The following is a 23,288-nucleotide window of genomic DNA, read 5'->3' as shown; positions in this document are numbered from 1 at the left end:
CTTGCAGGAGGCAGCTGATCAATCTATGTTTCTAACTCTCTATCCCTCTCCCTTCCTCTCTGTAAAAGGCCAATAAAAATATATTTTAAAAAAAAAGATGAATGGGGGAGATAAGAGATCAACTGAAGGACTTGTATGCATGCATATAAGCATAACCAATGGACACAAAACTCTGGGGGGTGAGGGCAAGTATGGGAGTGGGGTGGGGGGGACAATGGTAAGATATGTACACATATAATACCTTAATAAAAAAATTAAAAAAAAAAGATGAACTTAAAATATGACAGTGCTACACAAAGATCTTGGTGGGTTTTTTTTGTTTTTGTTTTTTTAATATATTTTATTGATTTTTCACAGAGAGAAAGGGAGAGGGATAGAGAGCTAGAAACATCGATGAGAGAGATACATCGACCAGCTGCCTCCTGCACACCCCCCACCGGGGATGTGCCCGCAACCAATGTACATGCCCTTGACCGGAATCGAACCTGGGACCTTTCAGTCCGCAGACGGACGCTCTATCCACTGAGCCAAACCGGTTTCGGCAAGATCTTGGTTTTTTGCAAACATTTTGGAGCCATCTCTAGACAAAATAGTGAAAAATAAATAGGCAAACCAAAAAACCAAAAAGCTGATTATGAACTTATTCAGTAAACCAGGTACTGTTTTTTGGAACTAGGAATGTTATGTGAAACAAAACAAGACACATTCCCTGTCCTCATGAGGCTTATACTCTAGACAGTGGTTCTCAACCTTTCTAATGCCGCGACCCTTTAATACAGTTCCTCATGTTGTGGTAACCCCCAACCATAAAATTATCTTTGTTGCTACTTCATAACTAATTTTGCTACTGTTAATGAATTGTAATGTAAATATCTGTGTTTTCCTATCGTCTTAGGCTCTACAGCAGTGGTTCTGTTCCGCTAGCAGGGTCGCCTAAGACCATCGGAAAACACAGATATTTACATTACAATTCATTAACAGTAGCAAACTTAGTTATGAAGTAGCAACAAAGATAATTTTATGGTTGGGGGTTACCACAACATGAGGAACTGTATTAAAGGGTTTCGGCATTAGAAAGGTTGAGAACCACTGCTCTAGAAGAAAGACAAGCTATAATTAAACATTAATTGGGCCAGCAAATGAAATATTGCATTTGTACTAAGAAGGAGAGATATAAAGTTCTATTGAGTTTGTATTAAGTAAATTTGGTCTTGTTAAGAAAGGCTTTACTGAATGACACCTGAGGGAGGATAAGCAGGAGTTCATCAGGGGAAGGAACAGCGTTCCAGGCAGAGGGAACAGTCTGTGCATAGTCCCTATACCTAGATGGAGTGTGGTAAATACAGGAGATTGAAAGAATGCCCGTGCGACTTGAGCACAGAGAGCAGAGGAGAGAGGAATGTGAGATTAAGTTGGAGAAGTGGGTGCCATCCCAACCAAAGGATTTTAAACATGAGTATGGACATTTGGATTTTTAAAATTTTATCTGACTGCTGGATTAATTCTGCTGTTGTATAAAGAGTGGAGTAGAGGAGAGCTTATAGTGGATGTACGAGTCCAGGTGTGAGATGATGGAAGTGTGGACTGAGGTGTTGGAAAAGATTTAGGAGATAAATTTAAAAACCCTTAATGATTAATGAGAATTGGGGTGGGGAGAAGAAGGTATAAGGATAACACTTAAGTTCTGGTCTATGTAAGTGGATAGCACAATGGAAGAAGACCAAATTTAGGGACATCATGTATTCAGGTTATTTATTTTTCCTATTTCAATTTCATTGATGTACAATTACATATTGTTAAATGTACAAATCTTAACCTTTTGCACTCGGATGTCGAGTGTGACTCGACACGGTTAGCATTAGAATAAAGGAATCGAGTAAAAAGCAAGCGAGTGCAAAGGGTTAAGTATACAGCTTTGATAAGTACATTATATTGGGATATAACATCTTTATTTTACTCCAGAAAAGTTACTTACTCTTCCTGTTATCCCCACCACTGCCACAACAAAAAGGTTACCACTATTATGATTTCTATTACCATAGATTAGTATTGTGTTTTAAAACTTTACATAAACTTTAAATATATATATATTCAATTATGTATAACTTTTGTGTGAAGTTACTTTTGCTCAGTACACACACACACACACACACACACACATATTATTTAAAAAATTTTTAAATAATGTTTTTATTGATTTTTAGAGAGAGAAGGGAGAAGGATAGAGAGATAGAGACATCAATGAAAAACATCATCAATTGGCTGTCTCCTGCCATGCCCTGTAACTGGGGATTGAGCCTGAAACCCAGGAATGTGCCCTGACTGGGAATTGAACCAGTGACCTCTTAGTTCTTGGGTTGATGCTGAGCCACATCAGCCGGGCTTATTTTTTTTTTAATCCTCAACCAAGAAGTGAGAATATTTTTTCCATTGTTTTTCACAGAGAGTGGAAGGGACAGGGGGGGGGGCGGTGGGGGGAGAGAAGAGAGAAAGAGAGAGAAGCACATTGATTGGTTGCCTCCCATACACACACTGACTGGGGATCAAACCTTCAACGTAGGTAAGTGCCCCCCCTGACCGGGCATTGAATTTGTAACCTTTTGGTGTACAGGATGATGCTCCAATTGAGCCCTCAGCTAGGGCCAAGAGTATAGTAGTCGAAGGCCCCTCTCCAGTAACAGCTGAGAGAGAATGTGGGAAGACAAAGATATAAAGAAATTTTTCTTCTAAGAATGCGAGAGGCAGCCCTGGATGGACTCCAACCAGATTTTTGGTTAACAGCTGAACACACTAACCGATTATGCTAGAGACTTGCTATTTTCTGATTATTATATGTATAAATGCATTTTTTAAAAAGGAAAACAGAAAACAAGGGGGAGGGGGAAACTTACCGCCCCCTTGCCCACTGGTCATTCCAGAAGGTCATTCCGGAAGGTTGTTCCACCGTCTGGTCTAATTAGCATATTAGCTCTTTATTATATAGGATAGTTTATTTGTTTAAAGTTTTTATAACCTTAGCTTTCCTTTTCACATCATTTTCTTAAAAGTCAAGATACCTCCGAAAGATCTCAGGATTGTGATGTGCGACTTAAAGCAAAGCGTGACTTTCTAATGAGTGGTCTGCCAGATTTGTTGAAACGACAAATTGCAAAGAAATCTGCTGCATTAGATGTGTACAATGCAGTGAGTACTAGTTTCCAGAGAGTAGTTCATGTACAACAAAAAGATGATGGTAAGTTTGTTGATTATTATGGAATATTTACTTTGAAACTGTTAGAAGTAGCCGAAACCGGTTTGGCTCGGGATAGAGCGTCGGCCTGCGGACTCAAGGGTCCCAGGTTCTATTCCGGTCAAGGGCGTGTACCTTGGTTGCGGGCACATCCCCAGTAGGGGGTGTGCAAGAGGCAGCTGATTGATGTTTTTCTCTCATCAATGTTTCTAACTCTCTATCCCTCTTCCTCTCTGTAAAAAATCAATAAAAATTTAAAAAGAAACTGTTAGAAGTAATATGAAACTATGTAAGGTGGTTTAAGATGAGGCTAAGGTTCACGTGTAATTCTTAGAGTGATTTTAGTGGGAATTTAAAATCTCTTCCCAAGCCTTAGACTCGCTTTACCAAGGATGACTAGGGGCAAGAAAGCCAAAGGCATCCTCAGCCTTTACCCCTTATGCCGGGGGACAGCAGGCACATGTGTGTGGGACCTTAAGTGCATATTATTCTCCAGAGAGGCACTGTGTTCTAAAAGAAAGGTCATTTCCTTCTGAAATTATAGTCTGTGTGTGAACAGGTCATCTTTAAGCATTTCTCACAGGAGCTCAAGCTAATGTTCAGGGAAATTTGTTTGCCTCCTTTCCAGAACAGCTTTTGCTGTCTAGTACCTACCTATTTTGGGGAATATTTTCTGGAATGGGTAACAAGCAAGTAGCAGTGCTTCATTGCCCTAGTTCACCCTATTCTCACATGCACTGTGCACAAGAATGAACTGTTTGCACAAGCCTCTTTCTTATAAGGTGGTTTTAGTATGATCATAACCTAATTCTATTTGGATTCTAATGCTATAACAATTACAGTCTTACTTAATTATATGTTTTTTAATTGGTGGTAATATACAAAGCCTTATATCTTTATGTTGTCATTGTTTCTACCTAGAATTATTTTTGTCAGCACAAAACCAGTTATATTCTCCTCAGCTGGCTATGTGGTTTGGTTTAGTGCACTCCTATCGGGAAGTGTACACTGTGTTCTGTTTTCTTTCTTTTCCTTTTATGCTTTTGACCTTGGTATTTTTGTTGTTGTTAATCCTCATCCAAGGACACTTTCTTTCCATTGATATCTAGAGAAAATAGAACGGAGGGAGAGAGGGAGGGAGTCAAAGAGAGAGAGAGAAGGAACATCAATGAGAGTGATACATCAATTGGCTGACTAGGGCTGGTGATCTAACCCACATATGGGCCCTTGACTGGAATCGAACCCGCGACCCTTCGGCCTGAGGGCCAATGCTCTAATCCAGGGGTCCTCAAACTTTTTAAACAGGGGGCCAGTTCACTGTCCCTCAGACCGTTGGAGGGCCAGACTATAGTTAAAAAAAAACACAACTATGAACAAATTCCTATGCACACTGCACATATCTTATTTTGAAATAAAAAAACAAAACGGCAAAAACACCCGCATGTGGCCTGTGGGCCGTAGTTTGAGGACGCCTGCTCTAATCACTGGGCAACACCAGTCGGGGCCTGCCTGACCTTGATACTTCTTGAGTTTCATTCAGCTTCTCATTTGTGTGGAGAACTTCCCAGCCTGTCTTTGTAATAATATTCTACTTTTTCCTTTTTTCCCAACTGTCACTGGCCATTCAGTTGATGAAGACTTTCCTGTTATATTTTACTAGTTCAATTTTATATAGTATTTTTTTAATTTAAATTTTTATTTATTGATATTTAGAGAGAGGAGAGGAAGGGAGAAACATCGATTTTTTGTTTATTTATGTATTCCTTAGTTAATTCTTGTATGTGCCCTGACCAGGGATTTAACCTGCAACCTTGGCATATTGGGATGATGCTCTAACCTAATGAACTACCTGGCCAGGGCTTACATAGTATTTTCTGATAGTATATTCAAATATAGAAATTTGTTATGCTTCCCCCACCTGATTTTTTGGTTTTGTTTTTGTTTTTCTTCCACTTTTTTTTTTTTATTGTCTAAAGTTTTACATATGTCTCCATTTTTCCCCAATTGACCCCTTCTTCTCCCAAGCCATTCCCACCCTGGGCAAGTCCCCACCGCCCCAGTGTCTGTGCCCATTGGTTATGCTAATATGCATGCATACAAGTCCTTTGGTTGCTCTCTAAACATCCCCCCCCCTTCCCCTACCATTTGTCTCTAGATCGATCTATTCTTGTTCATCAACCCCCACCTGATTTTGACAAACCCATTCTCCTAGAAGCATGCTACTATAAAACAGCCTATCTATTGGAGATGAGCAGATAAGGCAAACACAGAAAGCACCTCTCTCTCCTAGAATCATAAGAGTTAGTGAACACTTAACTGTTGCTCGGCATTTTGCCAAACACTTCATATGCATATCTAGTTTAATTTCCATAACAATTTGAGAAGGTTAAGTATTATAATTGTTGCCCCCACTTTACACATGAAGAAACTAAGGTTTAGGAACTTGACCACAGTCACCTAGCTAGTAAGTGGCAGAGTCTGGATTTGAATCTAGGTCTGACTTTAGAGTTTAAACTTTAAACTAGGATGTTAACTGACACTGAAATTTTTACTGTGAGTAGCAAGGTTGATTTAAAAAGAGAAGAAAATTTGCAGATATTTGCTTATTTTTAACAATTGGAAGGGAAGACGAGGTAATTTTTATTAATTGTATTTGTTGGAGGTGAAGATTTTGTTCCCTATTGTACTCATCTGAGTTTTGATACTTTTGTGTTAACTACGTAGTTTAAGACTTTTCATGTTTATATACTTGGCATTTGATAAATGGATAGTATGTGAATGAAGGTAATTAAAACAATTTTTCTGTTTTTCTTTAGGGTGCTATTTGTGGCATTTGAAACCACCCACTTGTTCTCGCTTAATTAAACTTAAACAATGGAATACTAAAGTAAATCTTTCTAAGTGTGTTATTGCTCTTGGTGAATTTTCAACATTGAATTCAAATTTGAAAAGTAATAATTCTGCTGTTGTGGTAAGTATTAGAAAGCTCATCCATTATAGAGTGTTTCCTTTGCATTTTTTAGAGGAAAAAAAAATTGGATATATACTAGGTAGCCTAAAAAATGAATCCCAGCTAAATACCTCTTTTAAATACTAGGCTATAAAAACATTTTAAGAATTAAAATGTTTCAAAAGATTACATTATATAGAACATTTAGATACTTTATAAGTCAGCATTTTAATCTAGTAAATATGTGAAGTACAATTAATTGAAACAGAACAATTGTTTTAAGTCCTTAAAAAACTAAGCAGCCGAAACCGGTTTGGCTCAGTGGATAGAGCGTCGGCCTGCGGACTGAAAGGTCCCAGGTTCGATTCTGGTCAAGGGCATGTACCTTGGTTGCGGGTACATCCCCGATAGGGGGTGTGCAGGAGGCAGCTGGTCGATGTTTCTCTCTCATCGATGTTTCTAGCTCTCTATCCCTCTCCCTTCCTCTCTGTAAGAAATCAATAAAATATATTTAAAAAAAAAAACACTAAGCAAATGCAGCTTTTTGCCATCAAGATTGTTTTTGATAACATTTCAATCAAGGTTACATTTAGTGATGAAAACTAATATTGACAAAGTAATTGGTAGTATTGTGCTTAATGTTAATAGACAATGTGGGTCAGTTATTGAGTATTTTATTCTTTTTTTTATTTTTATTTTTTTGGGGTGGGCCTTCCGGTGTGAGCCGGAAGACCTGCTGGACAAATTCAAAAAGAGCTGTAAGCACTGAGTATTTTATTCTTTATTTCAGTATATGGGGAGAAGGAAAGGTTTTACTGAAGAAGTAAGAAATCTTTTGCTGGAGGAAATTACATGTTCAAATCCTGAGTTTTCTTTGAGGAAATATTTTCCATTGCTTCTAAAAAAAAATACTGAGCACCAAGTACTCTCTGAATGTCATTATAAACAAGGTTAGTGATAATTATCATTTATGTTAATATTTCACTTTTGAAAGCACTAAGAGGTTATGCCTGGTGTGGCTCAGTTGGTTGAACATCATCCCATGCACCTAGAGGTCATTGGTTCAATTCCCAGTCAGGGCACATGCCCATGTAGCAGGTTCGAGGGGGGCATGCAGGAGATACCCAATAGATGTTCCTCTCTCATCATTGATGTTTCTGTCTGTCTCTCCCTCTCTCTCTAGAATAATGAAAACATTTTTTAAGAAAAAGAAAAAAAGCACTAAGAGTTAGCCATTGACCCTTGGAAGTGGTCATCATGAAGAGAACATTGCTTATGGTTGGCAGGGAGAATTTATTCAGCTGAAGTAAAGCATCTTATGCAATGCAGTGTTAAGCCCCTGCCAGCTTCCAGAGATGCCAGCCTAAGACAGCTATTAATAATTCACTTAAGGAAAGCCTTAAATGAGATAATTTGAACTTATATAGCTTGCGCAAAGGCAGTCTAAAGATATTCAGCTTGCTTTCAGCATGCCATATTTGATTCTTACCTTTCGTTTTATAGTAAGACAATTGGATATTTTGAAGCAATACTAAGATTATTGGGTATTAAAATTTTTTTGATTAGTAAGCATATGCATTTCTATTATTCCCCAAATAGAAAATCCACAACTAGAGCCTGATGTCAATCTAAAGGAAACCAAAAGGAAAAGAGTGGAAACCAAAAATCGTAAGTCAAAAAGAAGAAAACCAAATGAGTATTCAGAAAATCCAGAAAATATAAATGGAAAACCAAAAGAACTGGAAAAAACACACAACTACACTGGGATAAAGCTTGATTCTTCCCAAAGTCTGTATTCTAAAACACGCAGTAAGAAACAAACTGCTGTGAGTACAACATGTGAAGTGGAAACTGAATCAGTAGAAGAATCTGATGTTCTGATAATAGATGATGACAAAGCACCTACATCAGAAATATCTTCTGTTTCTGGTAAATTAGTTTTTATCTTTTTTTTTTAACCTATCACTTCCCCTATTTCAATGTGCTCATTGCAAATTCAAATAGTATTTATGTATAAATAAGAAGTGGAAGCCTCACTGATGAGAGTCTTATAGATAATCTTATTAACATTGCTTTTTGATCTTTGATTTTTCTGTGCTTCTGTAAATACATATACTTTTATAAAAAATAGGGATCCGCCCTAGCCTGTTTGGCTCAGTGGATAGAGCGTCAGCCTGCACACTGAAGGGTCCCTAGTTTTGATTCCCTGTCAGGAGCACATGCCTGGGTTGTGGGTTCGATCCCCAGTGGGGCCGTGCAGGAGGTAGCTGATTAATGATTCTCTCTCGTCATTGATGTTTCCTTCTTTTTTTTTTTTTTTTTTAAATATTTTATTGATCTTTTACCGAGAGGAGGGGAGAGGGCTAGAGAGTTAGAAACATCGATCAGCTGCCTCCTGCACGCCCCCTACTGGGGATGTGCCTGCAACCAAGGTACATGCCCTTGACTGGAATCGAACCCGGGACCCTTCAGTCCGCAGGCCGATGCTCTATCCAAGTGAGCCAAACCAGCTAGGGCTTCTTTTCTTTTTTAAAAAAAATATATTTTATTAATTTTTTACAGAGAGGAAGGAAGAAGGATAGACAGTTAGGAACATCGATCAGCTGCTTCCTGCACACCCCCTACTGGGGATGTGCCCGCAACCGAGGTACATGCCCTTGGCTGGAATCGAACCTGAGACCCTTCAGTCCGCAGGCCGATGCTCTATCCACTGAGCCAAACTAGCCAGGGCATCGTCATTGATGTTTCTATCTCTCTCTCCCTCTCCCTCCTTTTCTCTCTGAAATCAATAAAAATATATTTAAAAAAAATAGGGATCATATTATACATATTACTTTACATATATTTCTCATATTTCTTACATGTTCCCATTCAGGGTATCTAACTTTTCCTAAGTATCCTAATAAATTAATTAATTCATCTATTTATGTTGCTTTAGAGCAGGGGTGGGGAATGTCCAGCCTGTGGGCTGTATAAAGCCCATGAAATCATTTGGTCTGGCCCTGTCAAGGCATTAGGGGTGAGTTAATGAAATGTTTGACCAAATAGAGCAGGCTAATTTTTAAGTTGATAATTTTGTATGGCCCGCAAATGGTATTATAAATATCCAAATGGCCCTTGGCAGAAAAAGTTCCCCACCCTTGCTTTAGAGTATGTTTTGATATTTATATAGCAAGTCTATCATTTTTAAAAGCGATTTTTATACATCTACTCTACTATGAACTATAGTTTCCCTTACTCATAAATTCCATTGAGATTTGATTTTGCATTAGTTTATAGATTAGTTTGGAGTGAATTGGCATCTTTACAACATTCAGTTTTCTCAATAGGGAGTGTAACATATCTTTCCATTTAAATCAGATGATTTAGTTGGGCATTTTAATGTTTCTTTTCATTGGTCAAAAAAAGCACCACTAAAATTATGCTGTCTTTGTTCTTTAGATATTTTTTATGGTAAAAATTATTTTTTATGCTTCCAGGATTATTAAAAATTTAAATGTATACTTTTAAACTTTACTGTCATGAGACTTTATGGTAGTTTTAAAGGGGGAATTTGATGTGAAGAATTTTAAATGTAATGTTAAGTTTTGAAACTGCCTTGTTGGCATTTTGTAAATATAAATATATATTCAAATAGTTATTGTTACATAAACTAATATAAATGTCTAAGAATATACGTTTATGTTAAGGAACAATACTTTAACGTATGTCTTTTGCTTTAGATTCTGGAACTGAAGACATGCTTTGGACAGAAAAGTATCAACCTCAGAACTCCAGTGAACTCATAGGCAATGAACTAGCTATAAAAAAGTTACATAGGTTGGTAAAATTGAGACATAGTTAATGAATATAGTTTTTAAAATTTTATTTATTCTAAAATCTATAATTGTAAAGAATTACAATTGTAAAGAACAAACAAAAGAATATTAAGTAAATATCCCTCTATTGTCCCTTAAATCACTATTAAAGGTTTCTTGTAAAACCTTCCCGAAAAAATTTTATGCATATATTAGTTCCTTCTTTCATATTACTATTAATTCATGTCCATTATCTTTAGTCTACAATTATAACATTCAAAAAATTCTGAAAACTGAAAGTATATGAACTTTATTACATAAAGGTTATTGTAGTCTTTATTGATCTCACTTGTAGGAGTTTATACATTTTTAAAAATTGAAATATTAAGTGATTATGGATGTACTCTCACATACCTTTTTAGAGTTATTATGCAATACTAGGGGCCCAGTGCACGAATTCGTGCACCTTGAACTGTGGGCTGCAAGGCTGCAGTGGGCACAGGGGCAGGACTCGGCCCATCCTCTGCTGGCCCCTCCCGCTGCGGCCCCCAATCCCTTCTCTGCTGGCAGTCCTGCTCCTGCTGCTCCTATGCACTGATGGCGCAGAGCGATTGGGGCCAGCGCCAGCAGTGGGTGCAAGCAGGGCCGGCGCTGTCAGCGTGGGTGCGAGAGGCAGCTGCCGGCCCCAATCGCCCCTCAGGAGCAGGGGGAGGTGGAGAAGTCCTGAGGGGTGATCGGGGCCAGCAGCCGCCGCTTGCACCTGCTGATGGTGCCGAGCAGCGGGTGTGAGTGGGGCTGATGCCAGCAGTAGGTGCGAGCACCGGGCGGGACTGCGGCACGGGGGAGCAAAGAGTTTTCACTAGCACTAACCACAAGAGGCTCGCCCCAATGTCAGCAACCGGCACCTCACCTTGGTCTGGCGCCCCCGTTCACCTGCTCCACCATCCCACCGCTCTGTCGCCTGCTGTCGACGCCTGCCATGTTCTGTGCATACCCCCAGGTGGTCAGCGCATATCATAGCAACTGGTTGTTTGGTTGCTCAGTTGTTCCCGCATTCTGTCTATTTACATATTAGGGTTTTATATATATAGATGTGGTATATATACCAAATTACCTTTCTAATATCTGAAAAAATCTGAATTCTAAAACCCACTTGGCCCAAAGGATTTCATATAAGGAATTGCAGCCCATAATAAGGGATAACACCTTGAACTTGGCAGTGTTCTAAATACTTGCATTGTTCTTAGCTCATTTAATTCTTAGAAAAATAGTCTGAGGGTATAAATTATAGTTGTCCTTATGTCATAGATGAGGATTGAGGCCTAGAGAGGTTGGGTATTTATCTGACTTCACACAACTAGAAAGCGATGGAGCTAGAATTTAAGCTCAGGTAGTCTAGCTCTAGACTAAAACTTAATCTTTATACTTAGCATTATATATTAGACATCTTTCTTATTATCACACAGTCTACCTAAATTCTATTTAATTGCTGTGTATTGTTTCTTGTATGGGTGAACCATAATGTATCTTTTCCTCTACTTATATACCTTCAGGTTTTTCCTTTTAGAAGCTAATATAAACAATGTTGCAATGAATGTCCTTTCACATATAGTCTATATATTCTGTGAATTATTTTTATTAACATACATTTTATTATGGCAGTTGGTTAAAAGACTGGAAAAGAAGAGCTGAATTAGAAGAAAGACAGAATTTGAAGGGTAAAAGAGATGAGAAACAAGAAGGTATTTTGAGTCATTTTTTACCCATTTTACTGAAAATTTTTAGAATTAGGTTATCTAAAAATGTTTTATAAAATTTCTTACTTATATTCTATATTTGGTGTTCTAGTTTTTGCACATTAAATTTCTAGTATTTATTGGCAAGAAGTTTGTGGGATTTGATCATTAGGTTTGGTGAGGTATAATTGCTGCCTAAGCAGTTATCATTTTATATGCATTTGAATCATTTTTCAGATCTGTTGGATAGAACTGACTTTAAAGACAGTTCAGATGAAGAAGAGAATCGTCTTTGCAATACTGTTCTCATAACAGGGCCAACAGGAGTGGGGAAAACTGCTGCAGTATATGCTTGTGCTCAGGAGCTTGGATTTAAGGTCAGTCACAGGTGCAGTGGAACAATGTCAATGAATTAAAAGAAAACAAACCATTCTGACTTTTTTAATGTATTCTTCTTTTAGATATTTGAAGTGAATGCCTCATCTCAGCGCAGTGGTAGACAAATTCTGTCTCAACTGAAGGAAGCTACTCAGTCCCATCAAGTAGACAAGCAAGGTGTAAACTCACAAAAACCTTGTTTTTTCAATAGCTACAACATAGGCAAGTCACCAAGTAAGTAAATTATTTTCTTTGTCATAACCTTTTTTTTTGGTAATCCTCACCCAAGGATAATTTTCCATTGATTTTTAGAGAGAGTGGAAGGGAGGGGGAGAGACGGAGGGAAACATAGATTGGTTACCTCCCCGCAAGCAACCCAACCAGGACCGGTTATTGAGCCTTCAACGGAGGTACGTGCCCTTGACTGGAATCAAACCTGGGACCCTTCAGTCCAGGGGCCAACATTCTATTCACTGAGTCAAATTGGCCAGAGCTATTTGGATACTTTGAGGTACAGTTTGTACAGGAAAGGTATGAGAAATGCTTCATTCTGTTTGGTTGATTGTTACTTCTCTTATTTCATTTCAGATTTTATTTATTTGGGTCCTCTTTTTCCTATGAGTCTGGTTAGATTTGTTAATCTTGTTTATCTTTTCATAGAACCAGCTCTTGGTTTCATTGATCTTTTGTATTGTTTTTTAGACTCTATTTTATTTATTTCTGCTCTCATCTTTATTATTTCCTTTCTTCTAATTGGGCTTTGTAGGTTGTTATTTTTTTCAAGTTCTTTTAAGTGTAAAGTTAGATTGTTAATTTGAGATTTTTCTTGTTTCTCAAGATAGGCCTGTAGTGCTATAAATTTACCTCTTAGGACTGCTTTTGCTGTGTTGCATAGATTTTAGGTTGTGTTCTCATTTTCATTTATTTTAAGGTATCCTTTTATTTCTTCCTTGATCTCATTGTTAACCCATTCATTGTTTAGTAGCATGTTATTTAGACTGCATGTCTTTGTGTGTTTTCCAGTATTTTTCTGTGATTGTTTCTAGTTTCATATCATTATGGTAAGAGAAGATGCTTGATATGATTTCATTCTTATTCAATTTGTTGAGACTTGTTTTGTGTCCTAACATGTGGTCCATCCTAGAAAACATTCCATGTACACTTGAAACAATGTATTTTCTGCTGCTTTGGGACAAAGTGCTCTGAATATATCATTAAATCCATCTCATCTGATGTGTCATGTAAAGCCAGTATTTCCTTGTTGATTTGCTGTCTGGAAGATCTATCCATTGATGTCAGTGGGGTGTTAAAATACCCTAGTGTTACTGTATTACTGTCAATTTCTCCCTTTTTGTCTATCAAGAGTTGCTTTATATATTTAAGTGCTCTTATTATGGGTGCATAAATGTTTATAAGGTTTATATCCTCTTTTTGGATTGCTCCCTTTATCATTATATATTGTCCTTTTTCTCTTAATATAGCCTTTGCTTTAAAGTCTATTTTGTCAAATATAAGTATTGCTACCCTAGCTTTTATTTTAATTTTAATTTTCATGAAATATATTTTTCCAGGTCTTTTACCTTTGTGTACCTTTCCTTCTGAGATGGGTCTCTTGTAGACAGCATATATATGGGTCTTGTTTTCTCATCCATTCAGCTACCCTGTGTCTTTCGATTGGAGCATTTAAGCCATTTACATTTAATCCAAAGTCTTGAAAGTGTATCATATATTATGTTCAGTTTTTGTTCTTACTTCAGATGTGTGGGTAAGTCAAATCTGTACCTTGGCTAGAAGCAGAACCCTATCTGTTTTTCTTTTTGTGCTCATATTTTTTCATCTTTGACTGGGAGGAAACATTTTTAATTAGCTTGTGTCCTTTTGACATAGCCCCAGTAATGTTAGATATTTTCTTTGCTCTGTGGCTTGTTAAGATGTCCCAGACCGCCCTAACCGTTTTGGCTCCGTGGATAGAGTGTCGGCCTGCGGACTGAAGGGTCCCAGGTTCGATTCTGGTCAGGGGCATGTGCCTTGGTTGCGGGCACATCCCCGGTGGGAGGTGTGCAGGAGGCAGCTGATCGATGTTTCTCTCTCGTCGGTGTATCTAACTCTCTATCCCTCTCCCTTCCTCTCTGTAAAAAATCAATAAAATACATTAAAAAAAAAAAAAAAAAAAGATGTCCCAGACCTAAAATGAGCTATTTCTCCAAAGAACCAATTCTTTTTGTGGAAAAATCCTTTATAAAGAATATATTGAGCCCTACTTGGTTTGGTTCAATGGATAGAGAATCGGCCTGCAGACTGAAGGGTCCGGGTTCGATTCTGGTCAAGGGCACATGCCCCGGTTGTAGGCTTGATCCCCAGTGTAGGGCGTACAGGAGGAGGCAGCCAGTCAATGATTCTCATCATTGATGTTTCTATCTCTCCCTTTCCCTTCCTCTCTGAAATCAATAAAAATATGTATTTTTTAAAAAAGAATATATTGGTAGCCCTGGCTGGTATGGCTCAGTAGTTGGAGCATTGTCCCATACACTGAAAGGTCGTGTGTTTGATTCCTGGTCTAGGCACATACCCAGGTTGAGGGTTCTGTCCCAGGTCAGGGGTGTCACATTAATCTTTCTTTCTCTCTTCTCTCCCTTCCCCTCTTTCTAAAATCAATTATAAAAAGCCCTGGCTGGTGTGTTCAGTGGTTGGAGCATCCACTTGTGTACCAAAGGGTTTTAAGTTCAATTCCCAGTCGAGGGCATGTATCTGGGTTGCAGGTTTTATCTTTGTCCCAGTTGGGGCATGTGTTGGGGGCAACCAATCGATTTGTCTCTCTCACATCAATGTTTCTCTGTTTTCTCTTTCTCTCCCCTTCTCTCTCCCTTTCTTCCATTCTCTCTTAAAAATCAAAGGAAAAAATATCCTTGGGTGAGGATTAATGAAAAAGTAAAACCAATTATTTAAAAAAAAACATAAAGGAAGAGAATATATTGATAACATTTAAGGTATTTTTGAGTACCTTAAAATAAAAATTGGACCCTAGCCGTTTTGGCTCAGTGGTTGGAGCATCAGCCTGCAGACTGAAGGGTCACATATTCAATTCCCAGTCAAGAGCGCTTACCTCATACCTCGGTTGCAGGCTCGATCCCCAGCCCTGGTCAGGGCGCATGTGGGAGGCAGCCAATCGATGTGTCTCTCTCTCATCGATGTTTCTGTCTTTTTCCCTCCTTCCCACTCTCTCTAAAAATCAAATGGGGGGGGTGGGGGAGATATGGGTTAAAAATAATAATAAAGTAAAAATCAGCATGTATTTTCTAAAACCAATCTGTGGACTGATGCCAGTCCATGATCAAGCAATCCTTGGTCTATGATAAAGGTAGAAAAATAAAGATAAACTAATGAGGTCTTTTTAAATAATTAGAAATGTATTCAATATAAAAATATTTTTTATTATAAGATTATGCATTTCCTTTTTGTGGTGTTAAAGTGCCCTACTTTTATTAAATGATAGTGATGGCTATAATTTTTCAAATTCAAAATTTTCAATAAGTTTTTTGAACACCTGTAAAATGCAAGATAGATGATAAGATCTGTGGAGATAGGGGTTTCAAAAGAAAGAATAGGATACAGTCATGGAATTGTGCCCATATGATGGTACGTGAAGAATATTCTGCACCAAGGCCATAGGATAAGAATTAGGACAGGTAGGGACTGAATCAGGGTATTTAGAGGGAAGAAAAGGACATGTCCTAGAATAAAGGCCACACGCCATCGGCTTCTAGTGGAAGGAGGGATTAACCATTTATTTTTTTAAGTTTGAATCCATTGTCCATTAGCATCTCTAAAAAAACATATTCTGTTTATAAAGTATCAATTTACTGTTGGGTTAAGCTGAAGTTGGACAACGAAGTTCTGTAATGTGCTCAGCATGTACTGTCACTACTTTTCTGAACGCACATAGGTGTAGAGAAAGTGAATGGAGGGATTATGAACCTTATTTGCTTCAAGAATACATATTTCTTTCCCAAATGACCTGTTTTACCTTCTCTTCTGAGAGAATAAGTAATAATATAGTAATATTTGACTTGAGTATTTGAATGTAAGAATTAAAGAAAATTTCTGTATCTTTGATTTGTGACTGGTAAGAGTAGAAATATAGACTGTGGATAATTCAATTTTGCTGTTTAATTTTTAGAATACTTATCTTTAAGTGTAATTTGGTTTTGGCAGAAAAATTAAATTCTCCTAAGAAAGTCGTTACATCACCAAGGAGACTTCCTCCATCATCACCACAAAGTAGTGGACCAAAGCGAGCACTTCCACCTAAAACACTGGCAAATTATTTTAAAGTGTCTTCCAAGCCAAAAAATAATGAAGAAATAGAACTTCCAGAAAATAATAAAGGTATGTAATTAAATAGACATTTTTTAATCCTAATGACCCTGGTACATAAAAATAAGATCAGCCCTGTCTGGGTAGTTCAGTTGGTTAGACTGTCGTCTCAATAAGCCAAGGTTGTGAGTTTGATACTTGGTCAGGGCACATATAAGAATCATCCAATGAATACATACGTAAGTGGAACAACAAATCAATGGCTCTTTTCTCTCTCTCACTCTCTCTCAAAATCTATAATAATAAAAGCATAATATGCTAATTAGGCCAGACGTCCTTCCGGACGACCTTCCCGATGAAGCCAGGGCTGTGAGGGAAGCCCAGGTCCCGGGTGCCAGAGGGAAGCCAATGCTGGCAGCTGGGGAAAGGAAGGCCTACTCTTGCAACAATTTTGTGCATCGGGCCTCTACTAAATAAATAAATAATGATCATATTTCATGAGTTCCTATTGCTATCTATTAAACTTCAGCTATGCTGAAGGTCCTTCATATAGGAGTTTTGATATTTTATTTCAGTTTTAATATGTGATTTCAGTTTGAGCTTATTCTATAGAAATATCCAGTGTTTTTAAAAAGTTGGTTTTATGTAAAATATTAATATTTTATTTATGCAGGAATCAAAAATTTTTTTGAACAGAAACAAACTATTCAGGCTAAATCTACAAATACAACAAATTCAAATGTCAAAGAATATGGAGCTGAGGAACCCAACAGGAAAAGTGCAACATCTCTCATTCTTTTTGAGGAGGTAAGGTTGCAGAGATAAACATTGGTGATATTTCATGATAAAAATTTATTCTAAGGATTACTGTTACTGTAAATTATTGTAAGATAGCCAAGAAGGACTGGAATACTTTCTTGAATCTATTTGAAATTAAAGCTAGTGGAACTGTCAACCATAGAAGAATTTTTCATGAAGATAATTAATGCAATCCATGGTGGTTAATTTTTTTCAATGAATTTAGAAATTATTTTGAGTTATACTTATCCAGTTATAGGTGACTGCATTTCTTTGGTTTAATGTTTGATAATATTTTTACTCATTATTTTAATGTAAGATTTTAGCATGGGCTGAATGCACACTGTTCATAAATTCATAAATTTTGTCTCTAACAGACATATAGTATATCTACTATGTATACATAATGGCTATTCAGTAAGTATGTTGTTTTCAGAACATTAATATTAATAAATGATTCTTAGGTTGATGTCATTTTTGAAGAAGATGCTGGGTTTTTGAATGCAATCAAAACATTCATGGCAACAACTAAAAGACCTGTAATCCTTACTACAAGTGGTAGGTAACAGTGATTTTACAATTAATTACTTCTGGTTAAAATATTTTATGTAAGCTTCTAATTTTAATTTGAAAAGTTCCTTTCAAAGTCTACTAGTAAATTAACTCCTTTTTTCTAAAATGAGGAGGCTTCTAGATAGTTTTTTAAATGAAGAATTATTTAAATTTGCAGTTGATTGGCAGCCTTGAGCAGTTATAAAATTAATTTACTACCTTGCAAAAAGCAATAACTTTAAAAACAGGAACTACTTTGAATCACTTTGTTGGGTGTTAGATATTTAGGAATTTGTCAATAGCCTGGGATACTGATAGAAAGGTTTATGGACTAGCCAGTGAAGGGGTTTTGGTAGAGGAAATAACAAATTGTTCTCTTTGCCTCTTCCTCACATATATGATTAGATCACCATACCTCATTTGTTGGTCAAAATATTTTATGGAACCCAACCTTTTGCAGTTCCTTAATATTGAATTTAGCCATTCCTTAATCCCTCATAACACTTCCATATGGATTGATTATTGCATAGTTTAGCTAAAGTAAGCTATCATCAGCTTAACAGAATTGCTACACCCTTCCTAATAATTAGCATTCAAGTTTTACTTTTAAAACTTACATAATTTCTTTTTTTATTATAAATATTATAATATTGTTCTCTAATATTTTTCATTGCAAATATTCAGTATAATATCTCGGCTATGGATTTCTATAGGAAAATGTATTTATGTTAGACTCTACTTACAAATTAATGGCCCATTTGACAGTTAGTGATTGTAATCTAAAAATATAAATAAAAATAATAGTAATCACAAGTTAAATAATGGTAGTTTAATTAAAAATCATAGCTACTTTAGGCCAAGGTAGAAATTCAATTTTTATTGTATAGTTTGCATGATATTTGATTTCTATTACTGATGAAATATACAATATTCACATAGGAAAAGTATAACTGGAAAAAGTAATTAATTGGTCTCCATGTTTAAAAAAATTTTTTTTACTATAGATCCTTCATTTAGTTTAATGTTTGATGGCTGCTTTGAAGAAATTAATTTCAATATGCCTTCATTGGTAAGTTTTTAATTTTGATGATCATATGTCATAATTATATAAAAGGTAATTTATTATGATAGTTATAATTTTAAAATCTAATTACTAAGGATATATTAAAATTTTTTAGTATTTTTTTATTGATTTCAGAGAGAGGAAAGGAAAGGGAGAGATAGAAACATCAATGATGAGAGAATCATTAATCAGCTGCTTCCTGCACACCCCCTACTGAGGATACAGCCCACAACCTGGGCATGTGCCCTGACCGGGAATCAAACCGTGACCTCCTGGTTCATAGATTGATGTTCAACCACTGAGCCATGCTGGCTAGGCCAAATATTCAAATTTTAACTAGACTCCAGTGTTCATTAAGTTTTTTTTTATAGTAACAGTGCTTTATTGAGGTTAACATGCAGTTAAAATGCCCTTAACTGAAGTGTATAATTTGATAAATATTAACATATGTAATAAACCTACATGTCACCATCACCCATATAAAAATATAGAACATTTCCATTACATCCAAAAGTTCCCATAAGCCCTTTTTAAAAAGTCAGCACTCCCCTCCTCACCAAAAGTAGCCACACTATCCTAATATATTTAACTTTTTAATATTAGTGTTTTTGATTCTGAAATTTCAAATAATAGGAAACTTTTATAACTTTTTTTTTTTAATCTAACATTGTTTTTTAGACTGTTCAGTGGAATTGTTGAGTCGTCTGCATTATTTGTTAAACTTTTAGATAATCGGCAAATAGATCTCTAGTGCATAGATTTCTGGTAGCTGTTGTTAAGCTTTTTAACTTTAGCCCTGGTAGTGGTGTATGTCCATGTGTTCATGTGTGTGTGTTTGCATTTGTTAGTTTACCTTCTTGAAGTAATTTATATACAGTAAATTTCACCCATGTTAAGTGTATGGCTCAGTGAATCTTGACAAATGTCGATAGAGAACATATCTATCAAGAACAGAATATTTTCAGGGGGACGGGTGCAGAGTGGAGGGGGTCAATGGGGAAAAAAGGTATACATCTCTAATACTTTGAACAATAAAGATAAATTTTTTAAAAACCCAGAATATTTTTATTTTATCTCTTGTGTCCCATTGTGTTTTTCTGTCACTATAATTTTGCCTGTAGAATTTTATATAAATAGAATCTTATAATATGTATTTTTTATTTAGTTTCTTTTACACAACATAATGCTTTTTCAGATTCATTCATATTATCTGTGGCAGTACTTTCCTTTTTGTGAATGAGCAGTATCCCATTTTATACATATACTTCACATATATGAATGTGTTGTCATATTCACCAATTGATAGACATTTGGGTTGTTTACAGCTAAACTATCCTATATAATAAAAGCCTAATATGCAAATTGTCCCCTTGACCAGGAGTTTGACCAGGGGGCGGGGTTGGCTAGGGGTGGCGGCAGCATCAGTGGTGGCAGGTGGCCAGGGGAAGGGAGGCGCCCTGGCTGGCAGCCACTAGGGACCCTACCAGTGCACGAATTTCGTGTATTGGGCCTCTAGTTATAAATAAAGTTGCTATGAGTAATTACATTATTCTGGACATATATTTCCTTTTTTTTTTTACTTAAGTACTTAAAAGTGGAATCATTGGTCAAATTAACATTATAAGAGCTTGATAAACTGTTTTCTGAAGTTTTCCAATGATTTGCATTCCCACCAGCAATGTCTGAGGGTTCAGTTGTATTTTGCATAATTATCAGAAGTTGGAATTATCCAATTATCTTATTTTATCCATAGTAATAATTATATATTGGTATCTCATGGTTTTATTTTTTTAAATTTATTTATTTATTTGTATATATTTATTTATTTGTTAATCCTCACCAGAGGATATTTTTTCCATTGCTTTTCAGAGATAGAGTAGAAGGAATGGAGGGAGGAGAGAGAGAAACATTGATGTGAGAGAGACACACCATTGGTTGCTTCCCACATGTACTTCTGCAACCGAGGTACATGCCCTTGACTGGAATCGAACTCAGGACCCTTCAGTTTGCAGCCAAACCAGCTAGGGCAGAGACACACATTTTATTTAAAAAATATATTTTATTGATTTTTTACAGAGAGGAAGGGAGAGGGATAGAGAGTCAGAAACATCGATGAGAGAGAAACATCCATCAGCTGCCTCCTGCACACTACCTACTGGGTTTGTGCCTGTAACCAAGGTACATGCCCTTGACCAGAATCGAACCTGGGACCCTTGAGTCCGAAGGCTGATGCTCTATCCACTGAGCCAAACCGGTTAGGGCTAGAGACACACATTTTTGATTGATTGCCTCCTGCACATGCCCCAACTGGGGTGGGGAGCAAACCTGTAACCCAGGTATGTGTCCTTGACTGGGAATTGAACTGAACCTTGAGTCCAGCTCATTTTCATTCTCAATAAATGCTTAATATGTGAATTTTAGCAAAATTTGTCTTACTTTTTAAAAGACATGTATTATTCATGTGTTTCTATTAACTCTGCAATTGACCATGTTTATTTCCTCTGTCTTTCTCTCAGCTAAATGTTGCCAGCTACCTACAGACAATCTGCTTAACTGAGAATTTTAGAACTGACATAAAAGACCTTGTAACATTGTTAACTGCAAATACTTGTGATATTAGGAAAAGTATCCTTTACTTACAATTTTGGATTAGAAGTGGAGGTGGATTTTTAGAAGAAAGGCCGTTATCTCTTTGTCGTAAGTTGATCTGTTATAAAAAGAAATTTCTGTAATGGGACCCTATGTTAAAATATATCCTATACCAAAATATTTGAAAGATTATAAAAATTTAGAGCATCAAGGTATCACATTAATCTTAAAAATACATACATATGTCAACTTTGTTGATAAAAAGTTTTATGAACATTAAATGTGGGTAAATAAAATTAAACTAACCTAGAGCAGATTGTTACTTATACATTTATAAACATATATTTTTTATAAACAAATAGAATTATATTAACAATTTTTTTATTACTTTCTTAAAAACATTGGTGATTTTTTTCCACATATATAAATTATTTTCATATGGCCATGTTGTAAGGTCCCTTTTAGCTTCTTCACTAGTCTGTAATTCTATTTTGCCTAAGAACTTTATCATTTCAGAAATGCTTTATTTTATTATTGATGTTTAGTCATCATTACCTGATTCAAGTCACAGATACATGTTGAAGACTTTCTCCATTCTAGATCCTGTGTTTCCATGAATAAGACATGGTTCCTTCCCTGAAGAAGTTCATAGTTCGTGGTTTCCATGCGCCATAGTCACAGTTACGTAGTTACAGATTCTGCTTAGGGAAATACACAAATATTTAAATGAAATCAGGGTGATGTTCTGAAATATTAATCCCCTGTCAGTATTTTTCTTTGATTAGTTCAAAATTTTAATGTATATTTTTTCAAGTAGACAAACATTTAATTCAACATAAGTTGGTAGCTTTCACTGTTTCTTGGAAATAAATATGGAAAATAACCTGTTATAAAAAAATTAGTTAATAACTGTCACCATACTACTGGATATAGAATGCTATACTAAGACTTTAGAAGACATATTAAGTATGGCATTTTTTCTTTTCTGGAAGATTTTGTATGTATTTCATTTCTATCTATAAAAAGAAAGATACTCATTGGAAATTCAAACTTTTATGTAAAATAAAAAACAAAAGAACTTCACTTTTTAAAAAAATATATTTTATTGATTTTTTACAGAGAGGAAAGGAGAGGGATAGAGAGTTAGAAACATCGATGAGAGAGAAAGATTGATTCAGCTGCCTCTTGCACAATTCCTACTAGGGATGTGCCCGCAACCAAGGTACATGCCCTTGTCCACAGGCTGACGCTCTATCCACTGAGCCAAACCGGTTAGGGCAGAACTTCACTTCTTAAAGCTAGCCACTGTTAGACCTTTATCTATGCACAAATATTGCTACTTACTTATTTAGCAAAATTAATCAATACTATATATATTGTTAAAAAGTTTGCTTTTCGCTCAACAAGTTGTCAGTAGAGTTCTACCCCATTCTTTTTCACAGCTGCATGCTATTCATAATTGATTGGATGTAACAATTTAATTAACCATTACCTATTTAGAGACATTTAAGTTATCTTCACTTTGTTACTAAAGTATGCAGTGGATATCTTTATACACATTCTTTGAGCATATCTGTGAGTACTTCTGTTTGAGAGAATTCTAGAAGTGTGGTTGCTGGGCCAAAGGCTGTCCGTTTGACATTTATATATGAGTTTATGTTCCACAATGAGTATATGATGGCTCTTTTATGTGTACCTTTAACTAAACTGGGTTATCAGTCATTTAATTAATTAATTTAATTTATTTTTTACCATAGTTTTATTGATTTCAGAGAGGAAGGAGGGGAAAGAGAGAGAGAGAAACATCAATGTTGAGAATCATTGATTAGCTGCCTCCTGCACTCCCCACACTGGGGAATGAGCCCACAACCTGGGCATGTGC

At 36.3% G+C, this 23,288-nt stretch overlaps 1 protein-coding gene across 1 annotated transcript in view; it reads left to right on the top strand.

Moving 5' to 3' along the window:
• ATAD5 (ATPase family AAA domain containing 5) overlaps positions 1–23,288 on the top strand; it is a 41,171-nt gene that overhangs the window by 12,304 nt on the left and 5,579 nt on the right. Inside the window, exons 7-19 of the mRNA XM_079799241.1 lie at positions 3,048–3,232; positions 6,046–6,200; positions 6,970–7,129; positions 7,779–8,108; positions 9,902–9,998; positions 11,639–11,718; positions 11,950–12,089; positions 12,174–12,324; positions 16,303–16,476; positions 17,078–17,211; positions 17,667–17,760; positions 18,759–18,823; positions 21,334–21,514. Of these exons, the coding sequence (XP_079655367.1) occupies positions 3,048–3,232; positions 6,046–6,200; positions 6,970–7,129; positions 7,779–8,108; positions 9,902–9,998; positions 11,639–11,718; positions 11,950–12,089; positions 12,174–12,324; positions 16,303–16,476; positions 17,078–17,211; positions 17,667–17,760; positions 18,759–18,823; positions 21,334–21,514 (1,946 nt within the window). The remainder of the gene's footprint in view (positions 1–3,047; positions 3,233–6,045; positions 6,201–6,969; positions 7,130–7,778; positions 8,109–9,901; positions 9,999–11,638; positions 11,719–11,949; positions 12,090–12,173; positions 12,325–16,302; positions 16,477–17,077; positions 17,212–17,666; positions 17,761–18,758; positions 18,824–21,333; positions 21,515–23,288) is intronic.

The sequence above is a fragment of the Cnephaeus nilssonii genome (assembly GCF_951640355.1).
Source record: "Cnephaeus nilssonii genome assembly, chromosome: 19".
NCBI classification, from domain to species: domain Eukaryota; kingdom Metazoa; phylum Chordata; class Mammalia; order Chiroptera; family Vespertilionidae; genus Cnephaeus; species Cnephaeus nilssonii.
The sequence above is the reverse complement of the archived record's forward strand: the minus strand, read 5'-3'. Positions and strand labels throughout refer to the sequence as shown.